Consider the following 15,025-nt stretch of genomic DNA (forward strand, 5'->3'; position numbering starts at 1 on the left):
TAAGTCCTCAAAAGCAATTGCAACAAAAACAAAATTGACAAGTGGGACCTAATTAAACTAAAGAGCTTCTGCACAGCAAAAGAAACTATCAACAGAGTAAACAGACAACCTACAGAAGGAAGAAAATTTTTGCAAACTATGCATCCAACAAAGGTCTAATATCCAGACTCTATCAGGAACTTAACAAGAAAAGATAACCCAAATTTTAAAATGGACAAAAGACAGAAACAGACACTTCTCAAAAGAAGACATGTAGACAGCCAACAAATACATGAAAGAATACTCATCATCACTAATTATCAGAGAAATGCAAATCAAAACCACAATGAGATACCATCTCACATGAGTCAGAATGGCTATCACTAAAAAGTCAAAATACAAATATTGGTGAGGCTGCAGAGAAAAGGGAATGCTTATGAGTGTTGGTGGGAATGTAATGTAAATTAGTTCAACCACTATAGAAAGAAGTTTGGATACTTCTAAAAGACCTTAAAACAGAACTACTGTTCAACCCAGCAATCCCATTACTGTGAAAATATCCAAAAGAAAACAAATCATTCTACCAAAAAAACACATGTTCATCCCAGCACTATTCACAATAGCAAAGTCATGGAATCAACCAAGGTGCCCATCAGTGGTGGACTGGATAAAGAAAATATGGTACATATACACCGTGGAATACTATGAAGCCATTAAAAAGAATGAAATCATGTCTTTTGCAGCAACATGAATGCAGCTGGGCACCACTATCTAAGGCAAATTCCACAGAGATAGAAAACCAAATTCCGCATGTTCTCACTTATAAGTGGGAGCTAAACATTGGGTACTCATGGACATTAAGATGGCATAGATACTGGGAGCTGCTACAGTGAGGGGGAAAAAGGAAGGGAGCAAGGCTTGAAAAACTACTGAGTATTATGCTTAGTACCTGGATGATGGGATCATTCATATCCCAAACCTCAACATCACGCAATATATCCAGGTAACAAACCTGCACATGTATCCCTGAATCTAAAAGTTGAAAAAATTATCCCTACAGCCTGTGAAATAATGTCATGAAACATGCTATTAGGTAAGATATATGCATTTTCTCATACCTACTAATGGAAATTCAGACTTAATGGCATACCTCTTCTTCTTGGAGGATGTTTTCATCAGAAATACATTTGTCTAAATTAATTTCAAACTTTACCCCTTTCTAGGAGAAAGAAAGAAAAAAATCGGTATAGCAATTCAATAAAAGCCATTAAATTACAACTCCCTAGGTCAATTTTATTTGACATTATAGATTCTTAAAACCATTAGTCTCACATCACAAAATAGAGCAATTCTATAAAATAGGAGAAAATCATGTAGGCAACCCAGATCACAAGGTGGCTCCCCAGCCAGCTATTTAATATGGAACCCAAAGACAAAAGTATTTCTTACCTTAGCTTTATATTTCTGTTCTGGATTTTTACTTTCCTTTGTGTACTGAAGCCTAATTTGTTTCAATTCTCTTTCAATGTCCTGAAAGTTTAGAGAAAAATACAATTCTATCATTGTATGTTTACATGAGTTGATTTCTGGGTTAAATCTGATGATTGATTTGAGAACAAAAACAAACTTTTATAATGGAAAGTTAATAATTCACTAAAAACTTGGGCACAGTATCCATTAACTTGAAATATTAATACATTTAACACTGGCACTTCAGTGGGTGAAATTCTATAATGTGACAATACTGATCACTCCAGTCCACTCCAGTGCAACCCAATTCAATTCAAGAATGTAATGTTGACTACAGGATCATTCCCTTAAGAGGATTATGATCTTAATCAGGAAAATAAGCGAAGTGCACAACTCACGATGGTATAAAGGAAGGAGAGGGCTCTGAAAATTGGCAGGCAATTTCAAGAAGGAAGAGAAGAACAACACTAAAACTAGATGACAAGAATTTCAAAGGCACAATTGAGATGTGGGCTCTATATTCAGAGATTTCTTAGGGTCCTATCTGGGGCCCTCTGCTCCTCTCTTCCTTAATACAAGGGGTCTCATTCATTCCTATGGATTTAAATGCCACCTTTAAGCAGTGACTCTTAAATGGGTATCATCAGGCTTCACCTTTCCTCTCCTCTGAGCTCCAGACTCACATATCCACTGCCTATTAGCACCATCTTCATCTTAATATTCACTCCACAAATTCACCAGAGCACTCCCTGGGGGCCAGACACCCTCAAAATGGGTTAGCACAGTGGGCATGACCAGAAAGGCCCCTGTTGACATGGAGCTTACATTTTACTGGAGTAGGATAGATAATAAATGAGTTAACGAATGACATAATTTCAGAAATGTTAAGTGCTATCAAGGGAATAAAATAGGATAATAGGATGGAAAACGAGTAGGGATGAGAGTAACACAGGCAAAGCTTATTTGGCAATTGATTTAAGCCCTGGAATATTGGACCTTGGCTTATGCAGGTCTGGGGAGAGTATTTTCCATGAAGAGGGAACAGTAGGGTAAAGGCTCCAGAGCAGGTATGTAACCTCTCACACCTTCTCTAACTCAATCTCCAAAAGTGAGTGCTCTCCACCCCTCCCCAGCAGTGGGCACTGAAAACTTATGCTTTCCACCAAGACAGAGTATCAGAAACCAGATTTAATTCCCCACCCGAAATAACCAAAGAGCCAGATCAAATATATAATAGACGAATGGATTTTAATACATTAGACATCCAGCAATGAAAGACAGTGATCCCTGAGAAACAGAAAACCAATGAGACAAGCCCTGCAACTGCCCCAGCCTCCTGTCTTGAGAGAGTTTGCAGGCCATGGTGCAGGGACAGGGAACCGAATGTGAGTGTGGCAGACTCCCTGAGTTGATAAGACAATGCTTGGGGGTATTCAGGTGCTAGAGTTTGAAGGACAAAGACCTAAATAGTGGGGAGCTGCGCAGAGAGAACTGAAACACTCATATAATGCCCAGGGGAGTGTAACACAGTGCAGCCATTCTGGAACACCAATTGCCAGTTCTTAGAAAGTTAAATATATACCTACTGTACAATCCATCCATCCCAGTCCAATGTATTTACCCAAAAGAAAGAAAAGAAGCACATGACCACATAAAGATTTGTACTTAATGGCCAGCTGCAGTGGCTCACGCCTGTAATCCCAGCACTTTGGGAGGCTGAGGCAGGTGGATCCTCAGGTTGAGAGTTCGAGACCAGCCTAGCCAACCTGGTGAAACTCTGTCTCTAATAACAATACAAAATTAGCCAGGCATGGTGGTGCATGCCTGTAATCCCAGCTACTTGGGAGGCTGAGGGAGGAGAATCGCTTGAACCTGGAAGGTGAAGGTTGCGGTGGACTGAGATCATGCCATTGCACTCCAGCCTGAGCAACAAGAGCGAAACTCCAGAGCAAAAAAAAAAAAGATTTTTACTTGAATATTCCTAGCAGCTTATTTATAATAGCCAAAAGCTGGAGACAACCCAAATATCCCTCTACAGTGAATAGATCAATAAATTTTGACATATTCATACAATAGAATATACTCAGCAATAAAGAATAATGAAGTATTAATATGGATAGATTGCAACATTATTATGTGAATGAAAGTAGCCAGAAAAAAAGAATACATATAGCACGACTCCATTTTTGTAATGCAAACAAATCTAGAAAATGCAAACCAACCTACAGCGACAGAAAGCAGATCCGTGGCTGCATGGGGATGAGATGGGAGGAGAGGTTGGGAGAATAGGAGAGGAGTTTACAAAAGGGTGTAACAAACTTTTGCCGGTGATGGATATGTTCACTATATTGATTGTGGTGATGGTTTCATGAGTGTGCGTGTCAAATCTTATAAAGTATATACATTAAATATGTGTGGTTTATTATGATCAATTATATCTCAATAAAACTGTTTTAAAAGAGATGGGGGACTCAAGTCCTAGTCTTGGCAGTATATAGGAGTAGTGAGCAAGAGACGGGACACCACCCTGGCGTCCCTGCCTCAAGATCCCAGACCTCATGGCTGCATAGTTATCAATCTTCACAGGACCGTGAAGGGCTTTCAGATTACATGATGCTGGAGAGCTTGACTGCAGACTGAGTTTCAATGTCCCACCCACTGGAGTAGATCAGGATTGGGATCTAAGATGGTTGTATTTTAAGGAAAGTAAAGTAATGGGACACATATTGTACAATTGAGATGACCAGACTATCCAAGCAGATCAGACAACCAATTTCACAAATATAAGTAAGATACATCAGTCATAGCCCTGATTTCAGACTTCATATTACAAAGCAGAAAAACACCCTTCCTAAGGTTGCAGTGCAAATAACTAACAATGACACAGGCTGTGTATGAAGTATTTGGAAAAGCTGTGAAAATACAGATGAGGCGCCATTAATTCTAAGAGGGAAAGGGAAAAAAGCTGTGCTAGAAACTTCACCAGGAGGTCTGATACGGTGAGTTCTGCAAGAAAAGAAGAGACGGAAAGGATATTTCAGTAGAGGAATGAGCATTTTACAAAGGCCTGAAGGTTAAAAGGAAGATATCTTTGTAAATAAGTAGGGCTTTAAAAAAGTAATTTGAGGTTAGAGCCTTGGGTATGTTTGGGGGAAATGTGAGCGATGAGGCTGGAACATTCTGTTAGGAACAACTCACAAAAGTCTAGCAGGCCACGCTAAGGAAAATGGCAGTCACCATTGATTGTCGAGCAGAGAAATAACGTGTTCAAATCAGTATTTTGGAAAGATAACTCTACAAATAGAGATTTTTATCAAACATGTCTTATTTTATAGCTACATATTTCCTTCCCATAAAATAATTAAAACCTAAATTCAAAAAGTAGACAAATTAGGTGATAATCATTTCCTTTACAGAAGTTTGCAAAGGGATCTGCTGCTGGATTGCTCTGAAGGACAGCCTTCAGGAAATAGCAGATGCCTTTTATTTTTTTTTAAGAGATGGGGGTCTCGCTGTATTACCCAGGTTGATCTCAAACTCTTGATCTCAAGGGATCCTCAGCCTCACAAATAGCTGGAACTATAGTCTCATGCCACCATTCCTGGCTTTCAGATGGCTGTTTTTGTCTGAAGATACTGATTAGAGTACTGACAGAACTAAGGAACAGACACTTTATTATACATATTTGTAGTAAAAGTTCTGTAACCTTCTTATAAAAAATTTAAAAAGTAGAGAGACAATAATAACCACTACTCATACCAATCCAGATACCACCAATTACCACCGTTGGCATTTTGGTATGTTTTCTTTCAGTGTTATTCCTCTTGCATAAAACATATAAAATTTTATTCACCCAATTCCTGACATAAAACTTTTGAGGGAGGGTACCATCATTTGTTTGTGTTCTTCCATTGGTTTATTTTTAACTACCTGACTTTTTAAAAACATTAAGGTACTGGATTTAATCTAACCAAGTTAAAATGTGAGAGAAAAACACATCTGTAACATCTGAGCCGTGTTTACACAGAATTTGACTGTGATCCTACTGGCACCTTTGAATGACAAGTTTATAATTCCTTGAGGATTTTCCATTTCTAGTTGACTCTGGATCAAGCTCTAATAATAGATATAATTTAAAACACAAAGAATTACACTAATTATAAAAATGAGATAATAATAATTCTCATTAGAGGCCAAATCATTGAGAATCTTCTTACTAAGCAAAAATAAAAGCACACTTGGGCTTCTTATTCACAAAATCAATATAATTCCTTGAAAAGTAAAACATGTAATCATAAGAGCATTGTTTATCAGGTTATTTCACAGGTTGAGTAATTCTCAGAATTGGTTGAAATCAACAGATTCATCTTGCATTATAATTGTATAATCTTTTCTCAGAAGGGGAAAAAAAACTCTCTTGAGATTTATTTGTTATTTCAACTCTGCCCAGCCTCTTACCTCCACCAAAAACATAAGGTTGAAATGGAAGAGAAGTTGGCTGTCAGATTTCCGGACCAATGTGTCTGAGACACTGACTCAGACCCTCCAAAGAATGGAACGTTTTCATGCTAAAGAGCAGCAGTTCTCAAACCTGGCTACACGATAGATCACCCAGCAAGCTTCTGCAGACAGGATGCCTGGGCCCCATCCCAGACCATCTGGGGCAGAGAGAAGCATCTGAATTTTTAAAAAGTTCCCTACATGGTTGTGCTGCACAGCAAAAGAGCCACTTGGGTGGAGCACACGCACCGCAAGCACACGCACCACAAGCACACGCATGTCTGATAATAGCCATCATTACCTGCACAGGTGCTTCTCCCTCACATGCATCTTGATGGACAGGCAGGTTACTCTTCTTCACCAAATAGGTTTTATGACTTATTTCTGAGTTCTCCTTTAACACAAATTATACACAGTCAACGAGATTGGTTCTGAGTGAGCTCTGAAGGCTACTTGGCTGATGCGCGATCAATGGAATGGCTGGACAGAACCCTTTTTATAGCTCCTTTTCCCCACAGCAGCCTCAGTATTTCCCAGTCCTTCCTCCATAGACTCTGTAGAAATGTCTGCTATCCATTTCTGCAGGGCTCAGGCTGCCCATCCCAGACCAGCTTTAGACATAAGGCTGATGATGGCTCGAGGCTGCCCACCATAAGCCAGGCCTCTGCTCTGGTGAGAACCACCTCCACGCTGCCCCTCCCAGCACACACAGTCCTCTGTCCCAACCTTTGCATGGCTCTTTCAGAATGTCCACTCACCTCCCTTAACTCTGCCTCTCCAAATTCCACTCTTCTTCTCAGACCCAGTTTAGGCCCTACCCACTTCTTCCATAAAAATCCGTTTCCTGCTCATTCTGCTCATCTTGGCGCCTGTGCACCTACGGGGCTTACTCTATGACTGTTTTGTGTCTCATCATTCCAACCAGCTCATTCTGCTCATCTTGGCGCCTGTGCACCTACGGGGCTTACTCTATGACTGTTTTGTGTCTCATCATTCCAACCATTTACAAGTAGATCTGCATATGCCTGAAAAAATAGTGGTTTTAATTATATTTTTTTATTTTTTGAGACAGGGCCTCCCTCTGTTGCACAGACTGGAGTGCAGTAGAACAATCACAGTTCACAGCAGTTTCTATCTTGGGCTCCCACCTCAGCCTCCTGAGTAGCTGGGACTACAAGTGTTTGCCACCACGCCCCACAAATTTTTTAAATTTTTTGTAGAGATGGAGTCTCATTATGTTGCCCAGGCTGGTCTGAAACTCCTGAGCTCAAGCGATCCTTCTGTCTTGGCTTCCCAAAGTACTAGGATTACAGGCATGAATCCAAGTAGGGGTTTTATAGTCTGATTTTTGTTTTGTTTTACTTTTTGTTTTATTTTTTTGAGACAGAGTCTTGCTCTGTATCCCAGGCAGGAGCGCAGTGGTACAATCATGCTGCCTTTAACTCCTAGCTCAAGCAATCCTCCCGCTTTAGCCTCCCAAGTAGCTAGGACTACAGGTGCAAACCACCATGCCCAGCTAATTTAAAATTTTTTTGTATATATGTTCATGTATGTAAATATATATATGTATGTGTATATATATTTATATATGTATGTGTATATATATATTTTTTGAGACTGAGTCTCACTTTGTTGCCAGGCTGGAGTGCAGTGGCGTGATTTCAGCTCCCTGCAACCTCTGACTCCCTGATTCAAGCAATTCTCCTGCCTCAGCTTCCTGAGTAGCTGGGACTACAGGTGCGTACCACCACACCCAGCTCATTTTTGTATTTTTAGTAGAGACAGGGTTTCACCATGTTGGCCAGGATGGTCTCAATTTCCTGGCCTCATGATCTGCCCGCCTTGGCCTCCAAAGTGCTAGGATTACAGGCGTGAGCCACCATGTCGGGCCTTTTTGTACTTTTTTTTAGAGCAGGGAAGGCCTCCCTATGTTGCCCAAGCTAGCCTCAAACTCCTGGGCTCAAGGAATCCTCCCACCTCAGCCTCCCAAATTGCTGGGATTACAGACATGAGCTACTGTGCCCAGCCTAAAGTCAGATATTTAAATATTTAGTCTGCTTTGTAATATCTAAGTGACTTTAGATGAGCTACTTAACTTCTCTGTATGGGGGTAAATTAAAGTAAGTATGGCTGGGCATGGTGGCTCATGCCTGTAATCCCAGCATTTTGGGAGACTGAGGTGGGTGGATCACCTGAGGTCAGGAGTTCAAGACCAGCCTGACCAACATGGAGAAATACTGTCTCTACCAAAAATACAAATATTAGCCAGACACGGTGGCACATGCCTGTAATCCCAGCTACTAGGGAGGCTGAGGCAGGAGAATCGCTTGAACCCAGGAGGCAGAGGCTGTGGTGAGCTGAGATCACACCATTGCACACCAGCCTGGGCAACAAGAGTGAAACTCTGTCTGGAAGAAGAAGAAGAAGAAGGAAGAAGGAAGAAGGAAGAAGAAGAGGAAGAAGAAGAAGAGGAAGAGAAAGAAGAAGAGGAAGAAGAAGAAGAGGAAGAAGAGGAAGAACAAGAAGAGGAAGAAGAGGAAGAGGAAGAAGAAGAAGAAGAAGAAAGAAGAAGAAGAAGAAGAAGAAGAAGAAGAAGAAGAAGAAGAAGAAGAAGAAGAAGAAGGAGGAGGGGAGGAGAAGGAAGAAGAAGAAGAAGAAGAAGTATGTATGATATGGTTTGGCTGTGTCCCCACCCAAATCTCACCTTGAATTGTAATAATCCCCATGTGTCAAGGGTGGGGCCAGGTGGAGATAACTGAATCATGGGAGCAGTTTCCCCCATACTGTTTTCATGGTAGTGAATAAGTCTCATAAGATCTGATGTTTTTATAAATGGGAGTTACCCTGCACAAGCTCTCTTGCCTGCTTTCATGTAAGACATGACTTTGCTCCTCCTCTGCCTTCTGCCATGATTGTGAGGCCTCCCAGCCATGTGAAACTGTGAGTCCAATAAACCTCTTTTTCTTCATAAATTACCCAGTCTCAGGTATGTCTTTATCAGCAGTGTGAGAACAGACTAATACAGTATGTGAAAGCTCTAGTTCACAGCCTGGCAAATATAACTGAATTGTACCACGCATTCATTTGACTTCTCTTAATTTATCTGTATGCACTGTGGTGAAAGAGAGAGAGAGAGAGAGAGATCAATTTCAGCAGCATGGTGGCTCTACTCAATGAGTGTGTGGCCAGTGTGAGTGGGATGGAGACAGCCATCTCAGTGCCTGCAAGCTTCTCCTGGGAGGGCATTCTAGGGCACTGAGTGTGTTCCTAGTGTTTCAATAGTCACGTATCTTTCTTACAACATGGTCTCCAAACACAGGCTGGCTATTTCATCTGACGTGCTTCTGAAGAAGCAGTAACTCAATAGACATTCTTGGGAGATGGAAGGATGAATTTCCAATGTGGTGCCTTGAAGAGATTTTTAAGAATCAGTTCAACTGCACTCAGATTTTGCCTAAAATAGCCTTTAGAACCTTACCCCGAAGATAGTTGAAAAAATACTAGTGTGGTGGGGTTCCCCCCTCTTCTGGGCATGAACTTACACTCATTTTGGACTTTCTGCATCTAATCCAGTTCTGGTCTAAAGTTGCTGCTCAGTAAATACATATTGACTGATTCATGAGGAAAACAATCAATAGGTACTTTAATAATAGCCATTCCTGACAATTTCAGATATCCTTATTATCTTGTGTAGTCTCTCATAAACCATAATAAACTGAAGCTCCAATGAGGTCTGACAGCTTTCCTATTACAAAAGAAGTCTGCATGATTATCTCTATGATAAAACTTTATCTTTTCTATAAGGAAATCATTACTTTTCATAGCAGCTCAATTTGGTTACCTCTAAATCGATAAAACAATGTTTTCCCTAGAAGAACGAATTTACCTCTAGTTCTCTCCCCATCTTCTTTCTAATTTCTTTCATGTCATTGTGGTACTGTTGGCGTATTTCCTCTAACTGCTTCCAATATTCCTAGAAAGCAAACCCAATCCAGAAACTTTAAGTGTTTATGAACACCAAAACAAAAATAATCCTTATGCAGCCTACAGTTTCAAAAGTGTGTAATATAAAATAAGATAGAAAAATCTGTTGCTCCTAAAATGATAATCTGCCTTATGTTTGGCTGTGGTACTTCACATCCTGTAAGACGGCGGCTTCAGATACAGAGCTCGATTTTATATATAACCCAAATGTGTTCACGATGTACACTTACTTTATAAATCCCACCTTTATATATAACCCTGTTATGCATTGAATTTTGTCCCTCCCCAAAAAGAGATATGTTGAAGTCCTAACCACCAGTGCCTTAGAATATGACCCCATTTGAAAACAGGGTTGCTGCAGATGTGACTAGTTAAGCTGGGATCGTACCAGTGAGCCCTTATGACTAGAGTCCTTGCAAGAAGATGGCCATATGAAGACAGGGACACACAGGGAGAACAGCATGTGATGAAGGCAGAGAATGGAGTTTTGCGACTGAAAATAAAGGAAATGCCAAAGATTGCCAGCGACGCACCAGAAACCAGGAAGAGGCAAGGAAGGATTCCCCTACAGCTTTCAGAGGGCACTTGGTTCTGCTGACACCTTGATTTTGGATTTCTGCTCTCCCAGAATTGTGAGACAATACATTTCTATTGCTGTAAGTCAGCTAGTTTGTTGAACTTTGTTATGGCAGCCCAGGAAACTAATATAAATCCCAAATCTGTTAATGATGGACCGTTAATCTATGAATCCAAGGTGAAAAGCTTCATGAACTTAGCCATATTGCATTTTCTGAGAAAGTGAAATACCTAACTCTGTATCCCCTGTAACACTCAGCATGGTGTTGACAAATTGAGTGTCCAAGTATTTACACAACAGCGCCCTCTCAGGGGCACTGCAGGAAATAGAAGTAACTTCCTATTACGTACAAAAGACAGTAATACAAAGAAATACAATGGTAGCCCTGGAATTAAACAGTTTTTAACCTGTTCCTTCATTTTGTTTTTTCTAAATGGCAGCTCCTGGAATCTAGGCTCTTCTACATTACTTCTTAGCTCTTCTCTCTGGTTGTAATTTGGCTCCACAGAAGATGGACGAAGACCCTATTTAATGAATGAAATAATTTAAAAGCATACTTTAATTTCAGAAACATCTTCTGATTTGACCTTGACTTTTTCCTATAAACAAGAATTATATCACTAAGCAAACTCAATATTTGGGAAGTTTTTGTGGTAAATAGTATATTTTTCTTAATTTAAGTATAAAACATTTATATATATAGAAATATATATATGTATTATATATATCCATATTATATATATCTATATATATAATATGGATATATATTTCTGTTTGAGAGAGTCTCACTCTGTCATCCAGGCTGGAGTACAGTGGCATAATCTTGGTTCACTGCAACCTCTAACTCCTGGGCTCAAGCAATCTTCCTGCGTCAGTGTCCTGAGTAGCTGGGACAACAAGCACATGCTGCCACGTCTAGCTAATTTTAAACTTTTTTGTAGAAACAAGGCCTCACTATGATGCCAGGCTGGTCTTGAACTCCTGAGCTCAAGCGATCCTCCTGCCTCAGCCTTCCAAAGTGTTTGGATTACAGGTGTGAGCCACTGTGCCACACATATAATAAACAATTTTTAAAAATTAATTCAACAATTTAAGTAGCTTATTCTAAGTGACCCATATTTTATGCTACCATTTGAGATATGTAGATTTATTTTTGGAACTGGTAAGTTATAATTGTGATATCAAAGCTTTGTAAAGGGTTAGCAAACCCAGAGCATGAATTATGTAGAAGAATAGAACTACAAGTTTTCAGCGGTTCAAAACAAGAGTAATACAAATAGGGTGCAAATCCAGCCCCTCTCAGCCCCAGAATTCTGAAAGTATTTAAGGGTAAAGGTTAACTTTCATTTCAAATAAAATACAACAGTCACTTTTTTTTTTCTTTTGAGACAGAGTCTTACTCTGTCACCCAGGCAGAGTGCAGTGGTGCAATCTTAGCTCTCTGTAACCACTGTGAGCTTCAGTCATCTTCCCGCCTCAGCCTCCTGAGTAGCTGGGACTACAGGCACATGCCACAACACCTGGCTAATTTTTGTATTTTTTGTAGAGATAAGGTCTCACTATGTTGCCCAGGCTATTCTCGAACTCCTGAGCTCAAGCGACTTGCCAGCTTCGGCCTCCCAAAGTGCTGGGATTACAGGTATGAGCCATCGTACCTGGCCTAGTCACTTTTTTTTAATGTGCAGAAGAATCTTTAACAAAATAGAACCAAAGCACTACAGCACTACAAGGAAATTTGAAGCTCATCTACTCTAAATTTTCTCACTTATAGAAAAGGAAATTAAGGCTCAGATAGGTTGAATGAACTGTCCAAGGTCCCACAGAAGAGACAGAGCCAAGGAAGAAACAGGGCTGCTAAGACTCTGATTCAAGCCTGTTCCCATTATTTTCTTTAGCTACTAAAAACTGGGGACTCAGGCCAGGTGCAGTGGCTCACACTCTGTAATCCCAGCACTTGGGGAGGCCAAGGTGGGTAGATCACCTGAGGTCAAGAGTTCAAGACCAGTCTGAACAACATGGTTAAACCCTGTCTCTACTAAAAATACAAAAATTAGCCAGGTGTGGTGGTGGGCGCCTGTAATCCCAGCTACTCAGGAGGCTGAGACAGGAGAATTGCTTGAACGCGGGAGGCAGAGGTTGCAGTGAATTGAGATGCTGCCACTGCACTCCAGCCTGGTAACAGAGCAAGACTCTGTCCCAAAAAATAAAAAACAAAAAATAACTGGGGACTGGTAGAGAGTAGTCTTGATTTTCTGGTGGAATGAACTTTGACTTGAATATCTGTGAACAGAAAAACTATTAGGAAATTCCTAATTGCCTCCCATATTTGCTATCTTACTTACCAATTGCTCTTCCACTTTCAGCTTATATTGTTGAGCTTCAAATTTTCTCTGAAGGTACTCAGCAGGCCTTAGAAAATAAGAATGTTCAGCTTAAGTAGAAATTTTAATGAATCTCAGGCACCAATTTGACAAGTAGATTTTCAATTTAGCAATGAGATTCATAATTCACCGGTGGCTTGAAGTTCCAAGCCCAAAAAGTAGTCTACAGTTACAGAATGTTTACAACGGAAAAGAAAACTTTGGAATCAAGAGGAAAAAGGATAAAGAATAACAAGTGAGGATACAGGAGAAGATTAAACAGAAAAATATTCTTATCCAGTGATTTTTCTTCAGGGCAAGATTCAGTCCTTCCATATGCTGTGGGGAGGAAAACAAATCCACACCCAGAAGTTCTCACGCTTTGTGTAGGTGTCTAATGTACAGGTTGTTGCTCCTGATTTAACAATGGCTGCATATCTGTTTCCTGCACCACACACTGAGCTCCCTGAGAGCAGAATGTGTCCCTCCATCTCTTTTATCTCTGCACATAAATGCTTAATGAAAAAGGAAATCATGATTTAGATTTAGCTGTCTCTCCAAATGTTTAAGGTATTTTCTCAGCACAATTTTAATTTTAGTTAAACAATTTTCAAGTTTATACTCATATTTTATGTTTCTATCACTTTTTTGCAAAATTTCCTGCAAAACATTTCTGTAATTACTGGTTGCTAACTAAAAACTGCATTTCAGATAATAAGTTTTTTGGAATATGAGTAACTTCTATGGCTCTGAAGAGAGAACAGTCATTTCAAAAATAATTCCTTTAGGAAGGAACATCATGATAAGCATCCCCAATTTACAAAGAGGCAAGTTAATAATCAGGGGTTTAGAAATAGTATGAAATGACAAGCTAGTTAAAGTCTTTGAGTCTTAGTTCTTCAGCTGTAAAGTGGGCATGGTACCATTTCAAGGAATTGATATGAGGATTAGAAGAGATCGGGGCTGTGAAGTGCCTGACACACAGATAGTTCCTGAATCAAATGAGGGTAAATTGTAGCACTCATCTGTCTCAAAAGCCTAACTGGCACGTGTATCAATATCTTCATAAGAAAAATGATTCAGACACCCAGGGACTGTCGAAAATCCAAAAGACATTCTCTCTCTGTCTACCTGCTCTCTACCGCCCGTCCCCCAAATCCTGTAGAAATTTCTCTTCCTCCATCCCATGACCTGGAATTGGATATCCAGCAGAGAAAAAGCTGGGGCCGGGGGAGCATACAAAGAGGGATTACCAGGCATCGAAGGGGCATCCAGGAAAGAGAAGGACCTTCCTGCTGTCTCATGTAAGAGCCTGGGAGATAAAATCAGACGTGGTCAAAATAATTGATAGCTTGACAGCTCTCAAACCTAGGCAAAGAGTGGAAGATAATTTTCCCAGTGGTTGAGAAAAGGGAAAGGGATTTTTGTGGCTGCTCCCAGTTCATCTGTAAAATCTCTGTCCCTCACTAATTGAGTCTAATATGGATATTACAATTTGAACTAATGGAAGACTCAACTTTTGATAATTGTGGAGATAATTAAAAATGTTTTATGAAGATGGATAAAACCACAACAGTACCCAGTATCTTTAAAGATAAAACATCTGTTTTTCCCATTATATGTTTCTGAAGAAATTACTCTCTTTGCATTCTTGCTTATCTCATTTTCACTATTCATGAGATTACCATTACAGTCTGTTACATTTTTCATAATTCATCCAAAATTTCAATAATAAATAACCATAGTTGCCAAAGTAACAAATTCTAAACCCTGAACAAAAATAATTTGATGACAAAACATTTTTTAAAAAGAACTCTCAGACTCAGGTCTTCAGGTCTGTGTCAGGTGTCAATTATTCAGGACACAGGAATATTGACATCAGTGTGAAAAAAATTTGAAAATATTACAGATCTGCAGAAATCTGTTATGGAGTAAATTTTTTGAAAATCTATTATAAGACCAATTTAAGTATACTATTTTCTTTCTAATATGTCCATATTTTGAGAATCCCTAAAACATAAATGCTGAATGAAATGTATTTCTCAAAATGTCTCCAAATTATCCTTTGATTTTAATCATTCAATTATTAATTCAAATTAGTAACCTCTTTGGAAAATGGAATATATACTACTCTTTTTTTCACCTGCCATATAGT

At 39.6% G+C, this 15,025-nt stretch overlaps 1 protein-coding gene across 1 annotated transcript in view; it reads right to left on the reverse strand.

The window, feature by feature from the left end:
• Nucleotides 1-15,025, reverse strand: part of NEK5 (NIMA related kinase 5) — a 78,349-nt gene that overhangs the window by 28,464 nt on the left and 34,860 nt on the right. The window contains exons 12-17 of the mRNA XM_064373607.1: nucleotides 12,853-12,919; nucleotides 10,918-11,034; nucleotides 9,836-9,922; nucleotides 6,251-6,343; nucleotides 1,429-1,509; nucleotides 1,130-1,198 (exon numbers count right to left, since the gene is read on the reverse strand). Of these exons, the coding sequence (XP_064229677.1) occupies nucleotides 1,130-1,198; nucleotides 1,429-1,509; nucleotides 6,251-6,343; nucleotides 9,836-9,922; nucleotides 10,918-11,034; nucleotides 12,853-12,919 (514 nt within the window). The remainder of the gene's footprint in view (nucleotides 1-1,129; nucleotides 1,199-1,428; nucleotides 1,510-6,250; nucleotides 6,344-9,835; nucleotides 9,923-10,917; nucleotides 11,035-12,852; nucleotides 12,920-15,025) is intronic.

The sequence above is a fragment of the Aotus nancymaae genome, unplaced genomic scaffold, assembly GCF_030222135.1.
Source record: "Aotus nancymaae isolate 86718 unplaced genomic scaffold, 86718_ANA_hifiasm-v0.15.2.pri h1tg000009l, whole genome shotgun sequence".
Lineage (NCBI taxonomy): Eukaryota > Metazoa > Chordata > Mammalia > Primates > Aotidae > Aotus > Aotus nancymaae.